General features: G+C 36.2%; 1 protein-coding gene across 1 annotated transcript in view; it reads left to right on the forward strand.

Annotated features, from left to right (window-relative positions):
• The window catches only part of NEIL3 (nei endonuclease VIII-like 3 (E. coli)), a 165,198-nt gene extending 148,355 nt beyond the window's left edge, over positions 1-16,843 (forward strand). Inside the window, exons 3-11 of the mRNA XM_009996009.1 lie at positions 1,021-1,136; positions 3,174-3,308; positions 4,305-4,518; positions 5,720-5,794; positions 8,347-8,513; positions 10,676-10,845; positions 13,418-13,820; positions 15,694-15,868; positions 16,667-16,843. Of these exons, the coding sequence (XP_009994311.1) occupies positions 1,021-1,136; positions 3,174-3,308; positions 4,305-4,518; positions 5,720-5,794; positions 8,347-8,513; positions 10,676-10,845; positions 13,418-13,820; positions 15,694-15,868; positions 16,667-16,843 (1,632 nt within the window). The remainder of the gene's footprint in view (positions 1-1,020; positions 1,137-3,173; positions 3,309-4,304; positions 4,519-5,719; positions 5,795-8,346; positions 8,514-10,675; positions 10,846-13,417; positions 13,821-15,693; positions 15,869-16,666) is intronic.
• Positions 16,844-17,704: the final 861 nt, after the last annotated feature.

Below are 17,704 nucleotides of genomic sequence, written 5' to 3' on the forward strand. Positions count from 1 at the left end.
GGGCAGGGTGTTGGTGCGGCCTCCCCGCCTGTCGCGGGGCCCTGCGCCGCAGCGGCCGCCGTGTGGGCTGGGGGGACTGGGGACTGGCGTTCTTCTTCCGTTCAGTAATAGAGTATTAATGTCTTCAACGTAACTAAGCCTTAGCAGGTCGGAGATGTAAAGAGGTGCTGAAGCTGTGAAAACACAGGGATTTTTTTGAAATAACGGAAGAAAGCTTTTAGAATCACTGGTGCTCACTTAGGGTAAATTTTAAAGTATCTTTTGGCTTCAGAAAACCTACAATACAAGGAACATTATAGTAGCAGTCCCTATTTTTAATTTTTTGTAGTCTCACAAGTTTGAAACACGATGAAAGGTACATGCTGACCTACAGAAAAAGAGCTTTTAAATCTAGAATTTTAAAGGTAATTTTAATTATACCAAGTACTTAAATAGTTGGCATCTGCTCTCATTGTGCATAGTATGCAATTCCATTACTAGCTTTTATCCTTTCCATTGGCAGCATAAAATAATTCATCCGATTTTCAACTAGCAGAAAAAGAACAATACTTCTGTGGGCTTAGTGGGGGCTCTTCTGTAACACACCGTGCCCATGTGAAACACTGGAAGCATATTATTAGCTTGGGTAGGAACACCAGTGAGAGGCATTTGCAGAAGGATGTAGGTCTGCAAATGACAGAATTGACACTCATGACAAGTGTTTAATATTCAAACTATACCTGTTTAGTTAACATCACCCTGAAACTCTTCTGGATTCATGACTTGCAGGAAAGGGCATAAAATACCCTGATAAAAAAAGATGTATTGTTTCAATTTGGGAAGAATTCGCATTGGCAATAGTGACTTTCTTTCTTGGGTCAATAGTCTCATTGGTTTTGATAAAGCTGCTTAAGGAGAACAGGTTTAGTATTGTCCAAATTGGAGAATCAGTTCATCCAGCTGCTTGCTGCATGTGTACTGTTGCTAGAATCAATATAGTGTAAATTCTATTTTAAATTGTGTGTGTGTACTTATTTTCAGACTGCCGCAAGTGAGGAGAGAACCTCTGGTCATTATTTCCTTATTGGACATGTTTACAGGGGTGTGGAAACATTGGGAAAGGAACTTTTTATGTATTTTGATCAGAAGGCTTTGAGGTAAGAAGTGAAGAAAAAGGCTTCCTATGTGTTCAGACTGTATGTCTGGTAGGCATTGTCTTTTCTTGCTAATGTCAGTTTCAGAGATTTGGAGGTTAGTTTTATTGCAACACTTCTCAGCAGCCTCTGCAGTACTAGAAATGCTGGATATATGGGTTACATGTTCAGATAATTTGCTGCCTAAACCCAGCTTTCCGGTGGTGAACTCTGTTTTATAGACTCATTCAGACCTGACCTGTGGTCATTCATTATTCTTCCTTGGTCATGACACCCATTGGCTTGGGACCCTGTTCATTGTCAGAGGGTCCCCCCCAGCAATCCCCTTATTGCCCACGAAAACCAGGTACCTCCTGTCCGCTGGCAGTTCCAGAGCCCAGCAGGGGTTAAGACCAGAAATCGGTCTCAGCGCCACCCAGTCTTAACCTAACAAAAGTGGGCCTGTCCGGGGTTCTTTTGCTAGCTCCAGAGAGCTTAACAGATAATATATAATGATCCGCCAACAGCGGCGGCGGCGTGGGGGCACCAGTGCTCTGCCACACAGGACATCAAAGGTAATAAAACACATTGGAGTAAAATTTTCTAATTTCACAAGTCTTTTGAATGTAAATATGTAGTGGTGATTCAGTTTGGTTTTTTTCTAGTAACGAGATGACAAGTCACAAAGGTAGCTAGCAGTTGTTATTCCTAGTGCTCTTTTTAAGCGGTGTACTGGAGCTTCCTAAATTAAACCATCAGCTATTAATGTGGATGCTATTTATTTATAAAAAATCTTTCTGGAAGCATTTAATGCATTAATATTTGGTAGCAACATGCAGGAGTTTGCTTTAAAAATAAATTTGTCTAGTTAAGCCTGTGCAGTACTGCTCATGGCACTTGAGAATTGGAAATAGCTGTTGAAGAAAGATACAAGTAGCTGAAATAACTGTATCAACTGAGCTGACTTGGAAGAAGAGAGTTTTGGAAAGACACAGACTTCTAAAAATTAAAAAAGTAATAAATGCTATGAGGAAGTTACATAAAGAGTTGACATTAAGACTATGCTTAATGAAATGTGTCTTAACCTATAAACATTTAAAATGCCTGTCCTTCCTGAAATGTAATAAAGAGAATTTAAAAGGAAATATCCCACCTAATGATGCATTTCCTTGGTCGTTTGTGTGGTTTGATCTGTTAAATCTCTCTGTAGCCACAAAATAATCCACCTTTTCCTGATATACAATGTATAGAAGTAGGGCACTCCCTCTTTCTTACTTTTTTAGGCTTGAATGTACCAGATGAATTTGTAATAAAGAAAGTGTGTAAGACCACAATCAAACTTGCCCTTTGCTCAAGTATACTAGCTCCCAGTAGAATATATTTTAAAATATAAGACCTGTCAAAGCATTAGTGATCTGTAAAAGGAATACTTGAAAGAGTCTGTTCCATTCCTTTGCCATCTGTGCATTTTTCAGTTTATTTCTTTAATTATTTTTTAATTGACCTCCAGGTTTTGCCTTGGTTGTTGGCTAAGAAAAGCAGAAAACAACATATGGCAGATGTTAATTACTTCGTTTATAGTGTTATTGCAAGTAGCTTTGATATGATAACAGTGTTGGCAATGTGAGGACTGAGATCTTTGCTTTCATACCAGGTAACTTCTGCCTGATTTAACAGAAAATTGCCTGGTAAAGTAGCTTCAGTCTCCCTGAGGACGTAAGAACCTATGTTAAAAGACTAGTGCATCAAGAGAAAAATTTGTAAGTGCAGTACACCAGAAGTGTCTTATTTAATGACCAAATTTGACTTCTTTAAAATGAATTGTGAAGACCACTGGAAACTGCTAGGGTTTGGAGTGTTTCTAACTTGGTTAGGGTTCTCTCTGGAATCTGAGCACTATGTAATAAGTAGTTTGTTGCTGTGTCACTCTTAATGACTAGAATTGATATGCCTACATACTGACTTGATAAGGTAAGAATAGGTCATAACTTTAAAAAATAGACTAATGTGATGCTTGAAAACATTGTTAAAATACCCATAAGAACTCTCTTTCTCTCCAAGGATTCACTTTGGTATGAACGGTTCCATGTGCATCAATCCTGATGGAAGCAAAGACAGAAATGGAGCCCTACCAGTTTTGGAGCTACAGCTTACAGAAGATACAGTTTGTTTTTATAATGTGACAGCAGAGTATAGGTAAAGCAGAAACTAACCAAACTAAACACAGCTTGATTTCTTTCTTTTTATAACATTCTTTTAAGAACATAGTGAAGAACCACACACAAATCATTAAGGACTTGCATGAAAGAAGCAAAACAAAACTTTCTAAGGGTATTATATTTATTGGTATAATAATTTAATTTTGTTAGTTTCGTATCGGAATTTATATACGGTTAAAGTAGTTCGATGCTATAGCCTTATTAGATAGTGACAAGACTGGTAATTAAACTTGAATTTAATTCTATTCTTAGATCTGAATGCTGAACCACATGATTTCTTTAATTTACGTGCAAACCTCAGTTCCTTAAAAATTAGGATCTGTGATGATTGCTTGTTTCAAATTTTTATGCTCCCAAGGTTGTGTTTTTATTTTTGTTTGCTTTCTAGAAGTAAATTAGTATCTGTTCTAACTGATATTAAGTGGATGTTTTTGTCCATAAGCATTATACTTCTCACTGCTAATAAAATTAACATAGCAAGCTTGATTTTAAAGAATTTGAGGCTATTTAATATTACAAAACATAAAAAGTTATGTAAGCCTGACACTTATTGTACTGTATTATTTTCAAACTATTCTTAAATTTAAAATTATGCTTAAGCTAATCAAGTCACGTTGAAACTGCTGGACCATGTAAACATACAGTTAATTTTGGCTGACAGTCCAAACAAATGGTCTTTCAATGTTGTGAGTAGTTTTCAAGCAAGGACCTGGCAATTATTTTTTTAATTAATATGAACAGAAAAAGGATGATTTATTGTATATTGGACCAGATGCACGTTCCATGCATGTATTATTGACTTGGTTTTGGTGGGGGTGATTAATGTCTGTGTCTCTGCCTGTCACTGGGATTTTCATGGTTTCTGTTATCTGCATATAACATATGTTATTTTTCATGTATTTTAAAAACCATACTGCTATGTGGCATGTAATGAAAATAAAACTAAATTTCAACGTATTTTTTTTTCTTCCAGAAATGCAGCAGAGAGTGAGCAGAAAGTGAGAATGATGGAAAGCTTGGATGTCTGTTCTCCAAAGTTTAGCTTCTCAAGAGCAGAAAGTGAGGTTAAGCAGCAGAAAAACCGCCTGTTGTGTGATGTGTTACTGGATCAAGCAGTATTGCCTGGAGTAGGAAATATCATAAAAAATGAAGCACTGTTTGACAGTGGTCTCCATCCAGCTGTTAAGGTGGGTGAGATGTCTCAAGATTGTTTTTAATGACACCAAAGCATTAAGAATGTAAATACATATTTATATAACATTTTGTCATCTTCTTACCTTTCTCATCTGTCATTTCTTATGTTGATCTAAGGCACTAAATTAATTTTTTCTCTTTATAACTGGAGATATTTGTAATGGCATTCCATGGAGCCTGTTGCTGTTACTCTTGCCTCTCAGAGTGGACATATTAATGGGGCTAAGCCTTTTCTCTTACAACTTGAAGCTTCTCCTTAGTAGGGAACTCATTTTACTTTCAGATCCTGACTTTGACATCCTGTTGTGCTATCATTAAATTGTCAGCCTATAAGTAAAGGAAAGTGAAGAGTGTCCAGGTTTTCTTCGTTCAGTTACTACCCCAAATAGTTTATGTGGCACAGTTGATTATTTTTGCAGCTGCTTCTTCCACTTCCTGTCCTGCTAGCTGGCATAATTTGCTTTCCTACCGTTGTTTACTGTGCTTGATTTTATTAAGTTCCTCAAGCATGCATCTTGCAGTTTTGGTTGAAAAGAAGCCTGTTGTTGACAGAACAGATTGGGATTACATTGACTGACAAAGTAAAGGAAAGCTGGTGAAGTTAATACCTGAAATGTTTATTTAAACATAATTCTGAAAGTTTTTCACAGGATCAGTCTGAATTTTAATTGTATATGCAATGTAAGCTGGCAGAGGAAAGAAAAATGTGACTTAAAATTTTAAGTTCTTAAGAAAAATGTTTTTGTTGGTAACTCTTTATAATTGTAATGCCTTTGTCTCAAGTATTCATCTTGAAGATCTCACAGGAAAGAACCTATGATAATACATAGGTCATATCATAACCCATGAGGAAATTGAGAGGGAGCTAAGAGTTGTTAACTCCACATGATTCCTGTGATCAGGAACTCTTAGGTCAATATAGAGGAAGAAAAGTGAAATTTATACCTAATATTTTGCGTTGATGAGGCAACGTATGTTGTTTGGTATTCACACAATGAGGTTATATAGTATAGAATGTGAAAATGTACTGTTTTACTGAGAGAATGTATATAATGTGAAATCAGAGAATTTCCATAACAGGAAGCAATGGAATTCCACATCAGCTGAAGGTGTTCAGGGTGGCCCTGCATCACTGGTCTTTCTACTGTTGCCCCTTAGCATCATAATATTCTAAAAATAATTCTTGTCTTACAGGTTTGCCAACTGACAGATAAGCAAATATGTCACTTGGTGAAAATGACACGTGATTTTAGCCAGCTTTTTTATAAGGTACTGACACATGTTTCTGAGAAACCTCCAAAACTTGACTCCGGAATGTTAGTTGTATGTGATAGTCTAGTAAAAACAGTAAAAAGATGCAACAGGACAAGTGTTTTAATGAGTAGGAATGATGATTTTTGTGCACTTTATTAATTGTGAATTGTCAAATGAAGGAAAGGTGGGAGAGTCTAGACTGTAAGAATCTGCACAGCTTGACCCAATTGCAGCAGAGGAGTTTGACAGATGCTGCCTGAGGGCCAGTTCAGTTTTGCTGTGCATGTGCAGTAATGACACTATGATCATGGCAGAATTAATGCAGATTAAGCACACACTTATATGTAAGGTATCATAAAGGTCATTCTTCAAACTGGGAACTAGAGGTTGCCCCAGGGAAGTATGAAGGAAATTCATGGAGCTTCCTGTATGAAACTTGAAACAGCAAGTATATTTATTTGACTACATAGATTCTTAACTTCTAAGAACTTTTTTTTCCTAACTGAAACAACTTTTCTAGTTCCTAAAGGGAAATAAATTCCAGCTTCTCCCTATTGCTACATTTTCATCAGGATTTCATTTCTTCTCCTGTAAACTTGAATTCCTGGATGCTCTTTAACTTTCTGAAAAATACAGACTTTGACCTAATTGTTGTATGTCGTTTCTCTTCAAGATGCATGTGAGGAAATGAACAGCAGCAGTGGAATTCTTGTCTATTTCTCTTAGTGTTCCTGAAAGGCAAGGAGCTAGTGCTACTAAAAATTTTTTTTTTGTAGGCTAGGCAGAGGGCAGCTAACTTTCTCAATGTTGTCTTTTAATCAGAAAGGCTAAAAATGTAATTTAATAGTCTGCTTAAATGAACACATTAAAGAGAAGTTTTTAGTCTTCTGGCTAGGGAAGTCTTTTCATTCTCCAAACTTCATAGTGAAGTCTTAACAGTAAAGAGAGAGCATCCAGTTTTGCAACAGCTATAATACTAGGAGATTTAAATGTGCCACGGGCTTTTAGACTAACAATAAACAAGTTAAACTTTCTCAGTTTAGCCATTTTCAAAAGTTGTATCATCTAGACATAGCAAGTGTTCACCAGTTAAAGACTTCTAAAGAGCGCTAACCCCCTTGCCAAATCTCTTTAAGAAAAAGACATAAAATAGGTTAATAAGCTGGGTAATGCTTCATAATTTTTATAGACTGTTATAGAATGTTTGTAGTAATCATACTATATAATTTGAAGTAACACCATACAGATGCAAAGATGAGGAATCTTGTTTGTATAAAAAGCTGCTGCTTTTGTTTGGGTTTTAAATAGCTCAATGGAAGGAAACTACTAATAAGAAACTAACTGTAAACCTTGAGAAAAAATCTTGAGGGAAAGGAAACTGCTTGTGACTATTCATGCAAACATATATTAGTAATTACTTCTGATTTAATTACTAGATTGCACTGGAAAAAGTGTTCTCATTCAGTGAGGCTGATGAATAAGAGCACAGCAGAAGCCAATCTGCTGTGCCTAAAGACTGGGAAAACTCCAAGGATCTTCATGCATTATGGAGCTAGGGCTGTTGAGTTGTGTCAGAGCTGGGCTGGTATTGCTGAGCCAGCTGTGGAAACATTGGAACTGTGCCCAGGGAACTGTGATTGCAAGTGCTGAAGCTCACATGGCTCTGCAGACTTAGCTGCACTTTTACTAGGCTTTTCTTGTGGGGGAGTTTTTTGTTTGGGTTTTTTTTAACTTTTTTTTTGTTTTCTGATATTTTTAGCTGGAGTGTGTCTATGCTAATTCTGTATTAATTGTCCTGTTAAACATACCAGCCTCTGGAGGTTGTTTAGGTCACTGTGCCCTCTGGGCTTGTACTGTATGTAATTCAATACAACTTTCTGCCAGGATTTTGGGAGCTTGCCATAGTGCCAAGTGGCTTTTCATGACCCAACTTGTCTGTCATGGCCAGTGCTAAGATGAAGCTGGGCAATTTTATGGTATACTACCTTACTCCTACAGAATCTCTGGACTATTTCTGCATTGCTCAGTTCTTTAGGTTTTGGAAAGGTTAATTAAATCAGATTGTAGCATCAGGTCTGAGCCAGTCCTATGGTGTATTTTTGGTTCTTTTTGGAATGAGGGAAGGTGTTGTTAGTTTTGTGGTTTGCTTATTTTCTTTTTGTTTTGTATGCTGCACTGATTGGAGCTCATCAGCTCTTTAAGAACACTGCAGATGCCTGATCAAAGATTATTGGTGATGAATTTGAGCTAGCTGATCCAGCTGAACTGAGGGGGTTCCTCACATGTATTTACTTGCACCTTGATAGTATGTTTTTTAGTCTTGTGTATTTTATTCCATTATGTAGAGAATTCCAGACACTCTTCTACCTGGTTTAAAGTAAATTTTTTTCATAAAAGCATATTAATAAAGACAATAGCCCTTGTTAGTGTGCCCTAACTATCTTTATGTAGTCATAGAGCTGTCAGTTTACATATGGGTTTTTATTTTATCTTCAGCTGAACTGTAGGAATGACATGAAACTCATACTGGGTCTCTAACTTTGTGTTTTAAACATGTTCCATTTTAGTGTCGCAAAACTGGGTCTCCGCTCTACAAACACTACAAAGTGTACAAGCGCCCAACCTGTGGTCAGTGCAATGGGAAGATCACTGTGTGTCGTTTAGGAGAGAATAACAGGATGACTTACTTCTGTTCTCAATGTCAAAAGGTGGATCCCCAGCTTGTCAATGTTAGGTATGATAGTAACTTTATAACAGTTTTAAGCAGTGTACTTCAAAATGCTATTACAGTAAGAGGATATCTCAAATAGAAGGGATCCTTTTGTGGTTTACATCTAAATTTACTTGACTTTGCAAAAGAAAAATGTTTTGGCCATTGGTATTTAAAAATCATTAAAAGCTTTAATTCTTTCATACTGTTTCTTTCAAAGATCCCATATGCTATGAAATAGCTATTACTCTAATCAAATGTAGGAATTATACAACAATTCAGACTACTCAGAATTATAGGCTGCCTCTGGAAAAATTGCCCCTTATTCTTGGTGTTAGTGACATAATAGGCTTGGAAGTTTAAACACAATTGAGTTGAATGGCATGAGGAAGGTAAGAATGTAAGTCCATAGGATAGCCCCTTCCCTCATGGAATATTTAGGTAGCTGTGCATTTATGCAATTTTTTTTCTGGCTGAAGAGTTGCACTAAAGAAAACTAAAACTTCAGTAAATCCAGAGTGCAGCAAGTATTGTAGGGCTTAGTACGTTTCTTCCTTCTTATCTATCAAATTTGGAAAGCTTTTACTACAGGTGTGCCACAGAGACACATTGAGGTCTACATAAATTGTGCTAGCAGCAGCTTTCCTCTTTTCACTTTAGAAAAGCACAAAGTGCATTTGATATCACAAAGGGTCAAAAGGTAAAAGTTCCAAAAGCACCTTATTCAGACTCTTACATACCTAAGTTATTCTTGAAAATTTTCATCTGAAATTTCAGAATCTTGCCTCTTTATACAGAGCTCTGTCAATCTAATAAAAGATACTGCTGCACTTTGCAAACTTTATTTTCATTAGTGTGTGTATGTGGTTTTTTTTAGATAAGATTTACACAACACACAAATCCCTCTCCCACCTCCATCCTTCTTTCAAGATTCAGCTGGCTGACGGAATTTTGGATAAAGCTTAAAAATCACCTTTAAGTACAGATCAAATATAGAAATTCCAACACAGAAGATAAATATTTCATATGCTGATAACCTTAATCTGCTATCTCTTTAGAAAGTGATAATAAGTGTTTTGCAGAAGGGTAGGAAGACAGTAATGTTCTTTTGAGTTAGATGGCTAGAAAATGATGCAAGGAAAAATAAACCCACCTCTTTCTTTCTCTGATCTAGAACAAGTAGTTGCTTGGTTTTTTTGGCTGTGTTGTGTTTTGTTGTCTTTTTCTTTTTTGTTAAAAAATAATTAAACAGTAGTAGATTTCAGTGAAAAACATGGTAACATTAGCTATAAAAGATAAAGGTGATTTCTTATACTGCCCTTATCTTTGTATCTTCAAGTTACATTTAACATACTAACAATGTTAGGATATTATGACAAGATTAGTCCTTGGTACCATGTAGTGACTGTAAAATAGTAACTATGATTCTAAATAAAGAGTATCAACATAGGAGGTAGTATAGTTTACAGGAGAATAAATGAAATTTAATCTATAGAAGTGTCTGGAGTGCCACTTTGGCTCACCGGTCACTGCTAGGACATTCCTGAATTCTTTCCAAAAAGCAGAAAAAAACTTCCAAAGAAAACCCTTAATTTTGAACAGGCTCCTAAATGTGTTCAAGTAATGGTAACACACAAGTCTTTCTAACTTTAAAGTTTTTCAGTTATATTGGCTGTAAGGATAATAAAGTGGCCTAATGGGTGCCATTTAAATGAGAAAGAAAATAAATCATTTTGCTAGACAATGTGACATTCTGTGGTTCAGCCTCTGAACGTTCTTCATGCAGTAATGCCTTTGCTAGTAAGCATTTTGTACAAGGGATGGGGGAAAAGTACTAAAACAGTCTTTCTCACCAGGTTTCTTCCTGCAGTACTTAAAAATGATAGGGAATTTGAGAGAGACTGGGGCATTGTGCTGGAGAGTATATCAGTTAATTCTTAACTCTTTGTCTGTTTTTGTTTAAATACTTTTATTTGTATTCTGCAGCATTAGAAAAGTTTTGTCCTTGAGGTAAAGGAAAAAAATAAACCAAACTCTAACCATCACATGCTGTCCAAACTATGATAGGCAGGCATAACACTGTGCACTACTTGTTCTCTAGACCTGTGCCTCCCTGGACATAATGGTATATGGCAATTTGTAGAAGAAACGTCACAAAAGACTAACATCATTGTTTTGTTTCACAGCAAACTGCCAACTAGAAACAGCCTAATTGGCTGGGCATATGGCAGGGAGTCATCTTGCAATGAACATGTAGCTCAGAAATCTGAAGAGGAGTGGATATGTGTGCGCTGTACCCTAATAAATAAGCCTTCTGCTGAAATTTGTGATGCCTGTTTGACTTCAAGGCCTGAAGGTACTGAAAAGTTGTCTGGAACCTTTATTGGGAAAGGGAGCAGGGTTATAGTTTTGATGCAGTTTTTGGAACTGTAGCACTGTAGAAATGTCTCACTGTGAATTGTATTTTTATATAGCATTAGCTAACTTAAAGTCAGATTTTGAGGAAATCTTAACCAGGCAATCATGGAAACTGTCTTAAACTCTAAAAATGTTTTGTCTCTAGCTTTGTGGGCTGGTGGGATTCTATAGATAGGCCTCAGCAGTGACGCTTAATCAGGTTTTTCGTGGGGCAAGGAGTGAGACAAAATGGCATTCTTCCAGCTCTCCTTAAAATCATTACAAGCTTGCAGCATGTGTCAGATACAGAAGTAATCAGGGTGCAGACAAGTAATTATCATTTTTTAATGTGGACAAAAGCAGTATATTTTAGTACTCCTTCCAAAAGTATGTTGGGTTTCTCAGGGTCTAGGTTTTTACCTCCAAATTCAGCGTAAGGATGATCCTGGATTTATCTCAAATTTGGTTTCTTATTGGAGCTTTTAATGCTGCAATCTAGATTAAAAAACTAATACTTCACTTACTATATAGTGCATTATTTATTGAAGTGATTGAAATCTGCATACCGCAACTTCCTTATTTTTCTAGCTGTAGTGCTACAACACTGCAATAAAGGATATTTGTAAACAATAGACAGGCTTTTTGTATCCAAGAAGAATTAATGTTTTCATGTGGGCTCCAGGACCTATTATTCACTGAATTTAACTATATTATTCAAAGTATGTATGCTGAAATCAGAATTAAGATCACATTTCCATAGCTTTAGTGGTATTTTGAGCTATGCTTTCTAAACTGCTTCCAAAGTGCCAGCTTGTGAAGTGTCTTTATGATACCAATCTCTTCTTATAAAATAAGTTCCAATGTTGTTTTTTTCAAAGTATTCCTTAATTCTAGTTATCCTTTTATGAATGGAGTGATGTGTGTGAAACTCTTATCTTACACTGGCTAAAGTCCATTTCTTCAGGCCAGGAATCAATAAAAGTATGACTTTGTGTCTTACGTGACACTTATTACCAGCTGAGGCTAATCTCGCATAATTCTTGTGCAAAATTAGTGCCAGAAACCTGGAAGTTTTAATCTGTCCACAGATTCAGACTTACCAATTAATATTTATTCTGGAATTAATACCACCAGCTACATAGCATTACTGAAAACAGCCTGGAATTTGAAGATGCTTTACATTCAGTGGAATCCTATTACAAAAATTCTTAAAAGAAAAAAATAGAATTAGGAGTGGCATTTGAGGTCTTACTTAAACGTGGTTTTGTTTATCTTTCTCTTTTTGGATTCCTTGCCTTCTTACTTTGTTAATTTTTTATCTTTTATGTTGTTTCTGAAATTAACTACTGTCAGCAGAAGCATTTGAATTATGGAGGACAGAATATTTGGTATGTAAAGGTAGCTGTTAGCCATACAGCTGTAATAACTCAGTCTGATGACAGAGATAACTATTTACTACTACATTTTAATTTCCTTGCTCCTTTGCTAAGTACAAGACTAAGCTCCTGTTCTTTTTTAAACAAACTTGAATGCCCTGGAGTAAGTTTTATTGTGCAGCAGTGGCAAAATGGAAGGGGCCTGGAAGCAAGTATTGTTGAGAGCAAACTGTAGGGATTCTTATTCCGACTGAGAAAACCTCTGGAAAGAGTATGCTCTTGTGCTTGCCTTAACTACCCATTTTTCTTCTGTTTAATTCCTTCTTCCTTGAACAGAGGGAAGACTTAGGAGGGAGACACTTACTGGAGATGGTAGAAAAGAATGGACTCTGTTCTTGATCACTATGGCTTCACAGCTATCTAACAAAGATTGCACCTAGGGACCCCATAACGTTTTTCTTTTCACCTTTTTCTCAGGAAAGATTACTTACAGACTCCTTATTTATTAAAATGGCATTAATAAATTATGCCCACTTTTTTTTGAATGATTATTGCCCTCTAGGTGGGCCTCTGATTATGTGCAGAAACATGGTTGTTTGCGTCAGGAAATGAATGTAGAATAAATGTCTGATCTTGCTAGCTTCTGAAGCCTCTTACAGTAAGAGATTGATAAGTTTGGATGCACACAGTGCCCTTTAGGCACTAGAAAACCCAGCAAATAAATACTCCCTTTTGTGTCACTGGTAAAACATACTTTAAAATGGATAACATATTGCTGCTGGAGGTACCATACCCTGTGATCTCCCAGTGCTGGGATTATAAAAGATTATTTTGAAAAATTAATTATTTTATTCCCCGCTTTTGGGCCAAATTCAGTTTTGTAGGGTTAATTCTCCAGTAGCTTTAATTTACAGAGTACTATTCACATCTGTAATGTTATCTTGAAACACATGTTGTATGTGACTCAAAAATGCATGAGCTTTTTTATTGTAAGAAATTTGGTACTGTATCTAATGTGTGACATGTTTTGAGATCTGTCAAGTTATTATGCTAAATTTACTCTTTCATTCCCTGTACGAGTTATGAATACAGACTAGAAATATGATGTATTACTCTACACAAACACATTATAAGCAATAACTTATTTTTTCTTAGTTCCAAAGACAGAGAATGTTGAAGATTCTGCAGCTTTAAATGCAAACTTACTGAAGTACCCTTGTAATGATTTCAGAAAACCAAGTACAGAAATAAAGATCAATAGGAAAGCTGCATTTGGAACTACAACTCTTGTCTTAACAGATCTTGGTAACAAAGCTGTTTTGAGAAATGATACCCAGACATCTGATGCACACTCTCAGTGTGTTGCTCCAAAAAGCAACTGTAGCCAGATCCAAAACAATGTCTACCAGTCAGGGGGAAGCACAGACAAGGATTGCTCAACACAAGTAACTGCTATGGCTTTGTCCTCCTGTCAGCAACCTCTCTCTTTCAAACACATACAGAAGAAACAGAAAACTGGTCATCTACCCTCTGTTCACCAATATAATGTAGCAACCAGGTAAGTATTCTGAAATGTAAACAAGTCTTTTTATAACCTCATAAACTGTCTTTATCTCTGAAGATTAATGCAATACTCTGCAGTTATGTTCAGATACTGCTGTCTTTAGATTACTGCCAGAGTTAACTTACTCTTTTGGGTAACTAAAATTACTTTAAGATTTCAAAAGCCCTGAATGACGTAAGTTGTCACTGGAAAAGTCCTGATTTTGGCATTTAGCCAATACTGCTGTTAACTAAACAGCTGGTCATAGTTCAGCTGTTCCCATGGAACAGGACAGTAGAGCTCTTATAGGTCAGTTAGTATAGTTTTACCCCAAGGAGCAGTCTGATCTTAGCACTGTAGTTGCTGTCTGTTAAGATCTTGAAGTCATTGCGAAAGATGCTAGAAGGAAAGTAGGTGAATTAATATATACTAATTAAAGTCAACGAGCAGTTTTCAACATTCTTCCATTATATGAAGCTCTGTACAGGTACCCTGATAAACCTCCTATGGTTATTTTCTGTTAACCTTTCTCCCCATCCTATATATAACTACTTTAATGCTCCACCTATCCTGACTTTTTTACTTGCATAGCCCTATTCAGACACATCTATTGCCTGGTTAATAAAAATGTGAGAACCTATTAGAGTTTTCAAGGAAAAGTTGTGCACATACACAACAACAATGGGGGTGCAAGGTAGATTTCACAGTGGTAAGTTACATAGGATGAATGTGAAATACGTTAATGATATGCTACAGAATTCTTGGTCATGTGTCTGTTCTGAAATATAGAATTTTTTTATTGCATTGTTGAAGCACTAATTTTGAAATAGGATCTCACTGGCTAGCCAGGTTAGGCTGTATAAACATACTTTCTCCTTGCTGTCTCAATAGAGGACTACAGAGAATTGAGGATGTAGGCAGGATAACTGAGAATACAGAGGAGTGCAAAGGATAAATGAGACAGTATCATGATAACATGTAGATACAGCAAGTCATCAATTTAAACAGTAAAAAACCCCCAACAAACAAAAACCAAACGCAAACACTTCATAACAAAAACTAACAAAAATTAGCTGTTTATTTTTTGGGGTTTTTTTTGTTTGTTTTAGTGTGGTGTTGGAAGAAAGCTCCTGGTGTTTGCAGGACTCAATCTTCCAGACATAAAAGAGAACATAAAATTCCTAAGCTGATAACTTAAAAAGAATGAATGAATTGATCTTTTTTTTTCCATCTCCAGTTCCATCACTGATTTTCTGCTCCATAAATATGTTAGAGCATTAATCTTTTTCATGTTACTGGTTTTAAATAAAGACTTGTGTATTTCCTTCAGATTATCTCAATAATGAGGAAGAAAGAAATAAACTTTATCCCATTCAGAGAACGCTGTTCCATCCCATCAGCTGGATTACTTCTTGTCCAAATATGATTTGGGACATTACTGTAACCTTTTAGTGAAGAGGGTAGGAGACTATTCTGTGAAGCATACAAATACCTTCAACCTGGAGTATTTACTTGGTCTTTTTCCCACTGAGAACTGAATACTCTTTCAGAATATGGTGGAATTTGGGGGGGGATGACAAGACAGTATAGTTGGGGTGGTAGTATTTTTTTTTTTTTTTTCAGATTAATTTACTTTGAAATAATTTAAAATATGGGCTAATGCTGGAGAAAGTGATATACTTGCAAGAAAAGGACATAGTCTTGTCTATTTGCTACTAGCAATGATTCAGCTTTAAAACCCGAGTAAGGTGCCTTAGAGAAGTAAGTTCTCTGGCTATTATTGTGTGGAAAAGTACAGTGAGCGAGCTACTGTAATAGTAGGAAAGAATTCTTTGGCTGTCATGTTGGAGACACTATGCAGGAGTTATTTTGTAACCTGTCATTACAGCAAACCTCAAGATAATGTGACAGATGATACTCGTATGTTAAGCATGGACCGTCCTCACTGCATCAAACACAGCCGCCTCTGCAGCCTCAGAGTTGTGAGAAAGGATGGAGAAAACAAGGGCAGGCAGTTCTATAGCTGTCCTCTACCCAAAGAAACTCGGTGTGACTACTTTCAGGTATGTATAAGCCCTGAGGGCCTGTTTACTAATAAGTACTTGTTCCTTCAGCCTCGTTGTCCCAGTAAGTTGTAATTGTGGACAGATATGGTCCATTTAAATTTGAGGTGATATTAAATACTTTTTGCAGACGTAATTGAAACTAAGAGCATAATACTGGCTATAAACTTTACGTACTTCTCTTAATGCTTGTGCAAGTGCTCTTAATGTGCTTCCATGTAACACAGATACATAGCCAAAATGCTGAAGGGATTTGTATAAGTCATTTAGTTCAGTCTCTTGCTTCAAAGTGGACTATGGCAAACTCTACATCTAGCTACCAGACACGTTTCTGTCTAGCCAAAAACTTGAAAACCTCCCAAGGATGAAGACTGTAATCTGGCTGGGAAGCTGGCTCCCACTGTTGCATGAGTACCTAACCTGATCTTCCTAGCTGCAGCTGGTGGCCACTGATTCTTGCTAGGAATGTATGTGATTGAGAAGAGTTTGACTTAGCCACCTTATCATCAGGTAGTTAATGGATGAATTCAAAACAGTAGTGACTGTAGTGTCTTAATTTGAAGAAAACTGTAGGTTAACATAAATTAAAGTTACGTCTGTTCAAGACTGCAGTTGCAATTAATATTAGAGAAAAATCTAAAATCACTGATCACAAAAGAGCTAAAACTGTCTTAACTGCTAGGAAGAATTTCTGCTAGGGCCTTCTCTGTAGATCTGCTTCTATTGCCAGTAGAAAATACGGAATCCATAGCCATCATGTATGCTAAAACTCTGCCTGCACCCTGTTTCTTTTGGCAGTGGGCTGACTTGGATTTTCCATTTTGTAACCATGGCAAACGATGTGTTATGAAGACTGTGTTGAAGATTGGTCCCAATAATGGAAAGAACTTTTTTGTGTGCCCTCTTGGGAAGGAAAAGCAGTGTGGCTTTTTCCAATGGGCAGAAAATGGGCCAGTTATGCAGGTTATTCCTTGATGTCAATGTTCTAGTTATCTGCTCATTGAGCTGTCTTAAATGCATACAGCTTTCCTGGTAATTTGTTTTGTCTTTTTCCCTTTTCACTGGTTAATTAGTAAAATAGCTCCAACAATGTAAATAACTGCAGAGTTAGAAAGAATAATTTTATATAATCCTATAAAAATTAATAAATGTAATCCTACAGAAATATATAAAAAAATAAAATCATATAAAAATAGTATTCATTTTGCATGCTGCATACTATTTTGAAATAAATATATATTGTGACATGTTATACTTCTAATAAAAAAATAAACTGTTTTCTTATTTCATATAAATGTCAGTGAAGTTTGTCAACACTGCATAATTTCAAGCACATGTTATTTATAAAATGGATAACTGAATTAGTATTTTAAATTGGTAGACTTTTTCATAGACATAAACATGTATTTATGAAAGTGAATAAAAAGTCAATATACATTTTAAAATACCATTTCATGCTTTATTTTCTCAGAGCTTAAAGTGAAAGAGCACTGGACTGTATAACTTTGAATTTTACCACAGTTACTTAGATCTGGAAAAAAATGGCAAGAACTGCCCTAAAATTAATAGCATGACTGCAGTTTTCTTAGTTATGTATTTTATATCCAGGTCTTAACTTTTTATTCTAGTTGCTGCTGAACTTTTTCCCCAATCCATGGGTAATGCGCAATAAAATCATACCTCTTAGGTGGTTAAAACTCAGCTTACATTTGCTTGTCTTACCACTATTTAATGAAGCAAGGGGGAAAGTAAATTGAATATGCTAAACTATGAAATGTGGAGTAAAGCAGAAACAGAATTCTTCAAATCTTTGGAGCATGTACTTGGAAGCATAAC

Source organism: Chaetura pelagica, unplaced genomic scaffold (genome assembly GCF_000747805.2).
Source record: "Chaetura pelagica isolate M959 unplaced genomic scaffold, ChaPel_1.0 scaffold142, whole genome shotgun sequence".
Classification (NCBI taxonomy): domain Eukaryota; kingdom Metazoa; phylum Chordata; class Aves; order Apodiformes; family Apodidae; genus Chaetura; species Chaetura pelagica.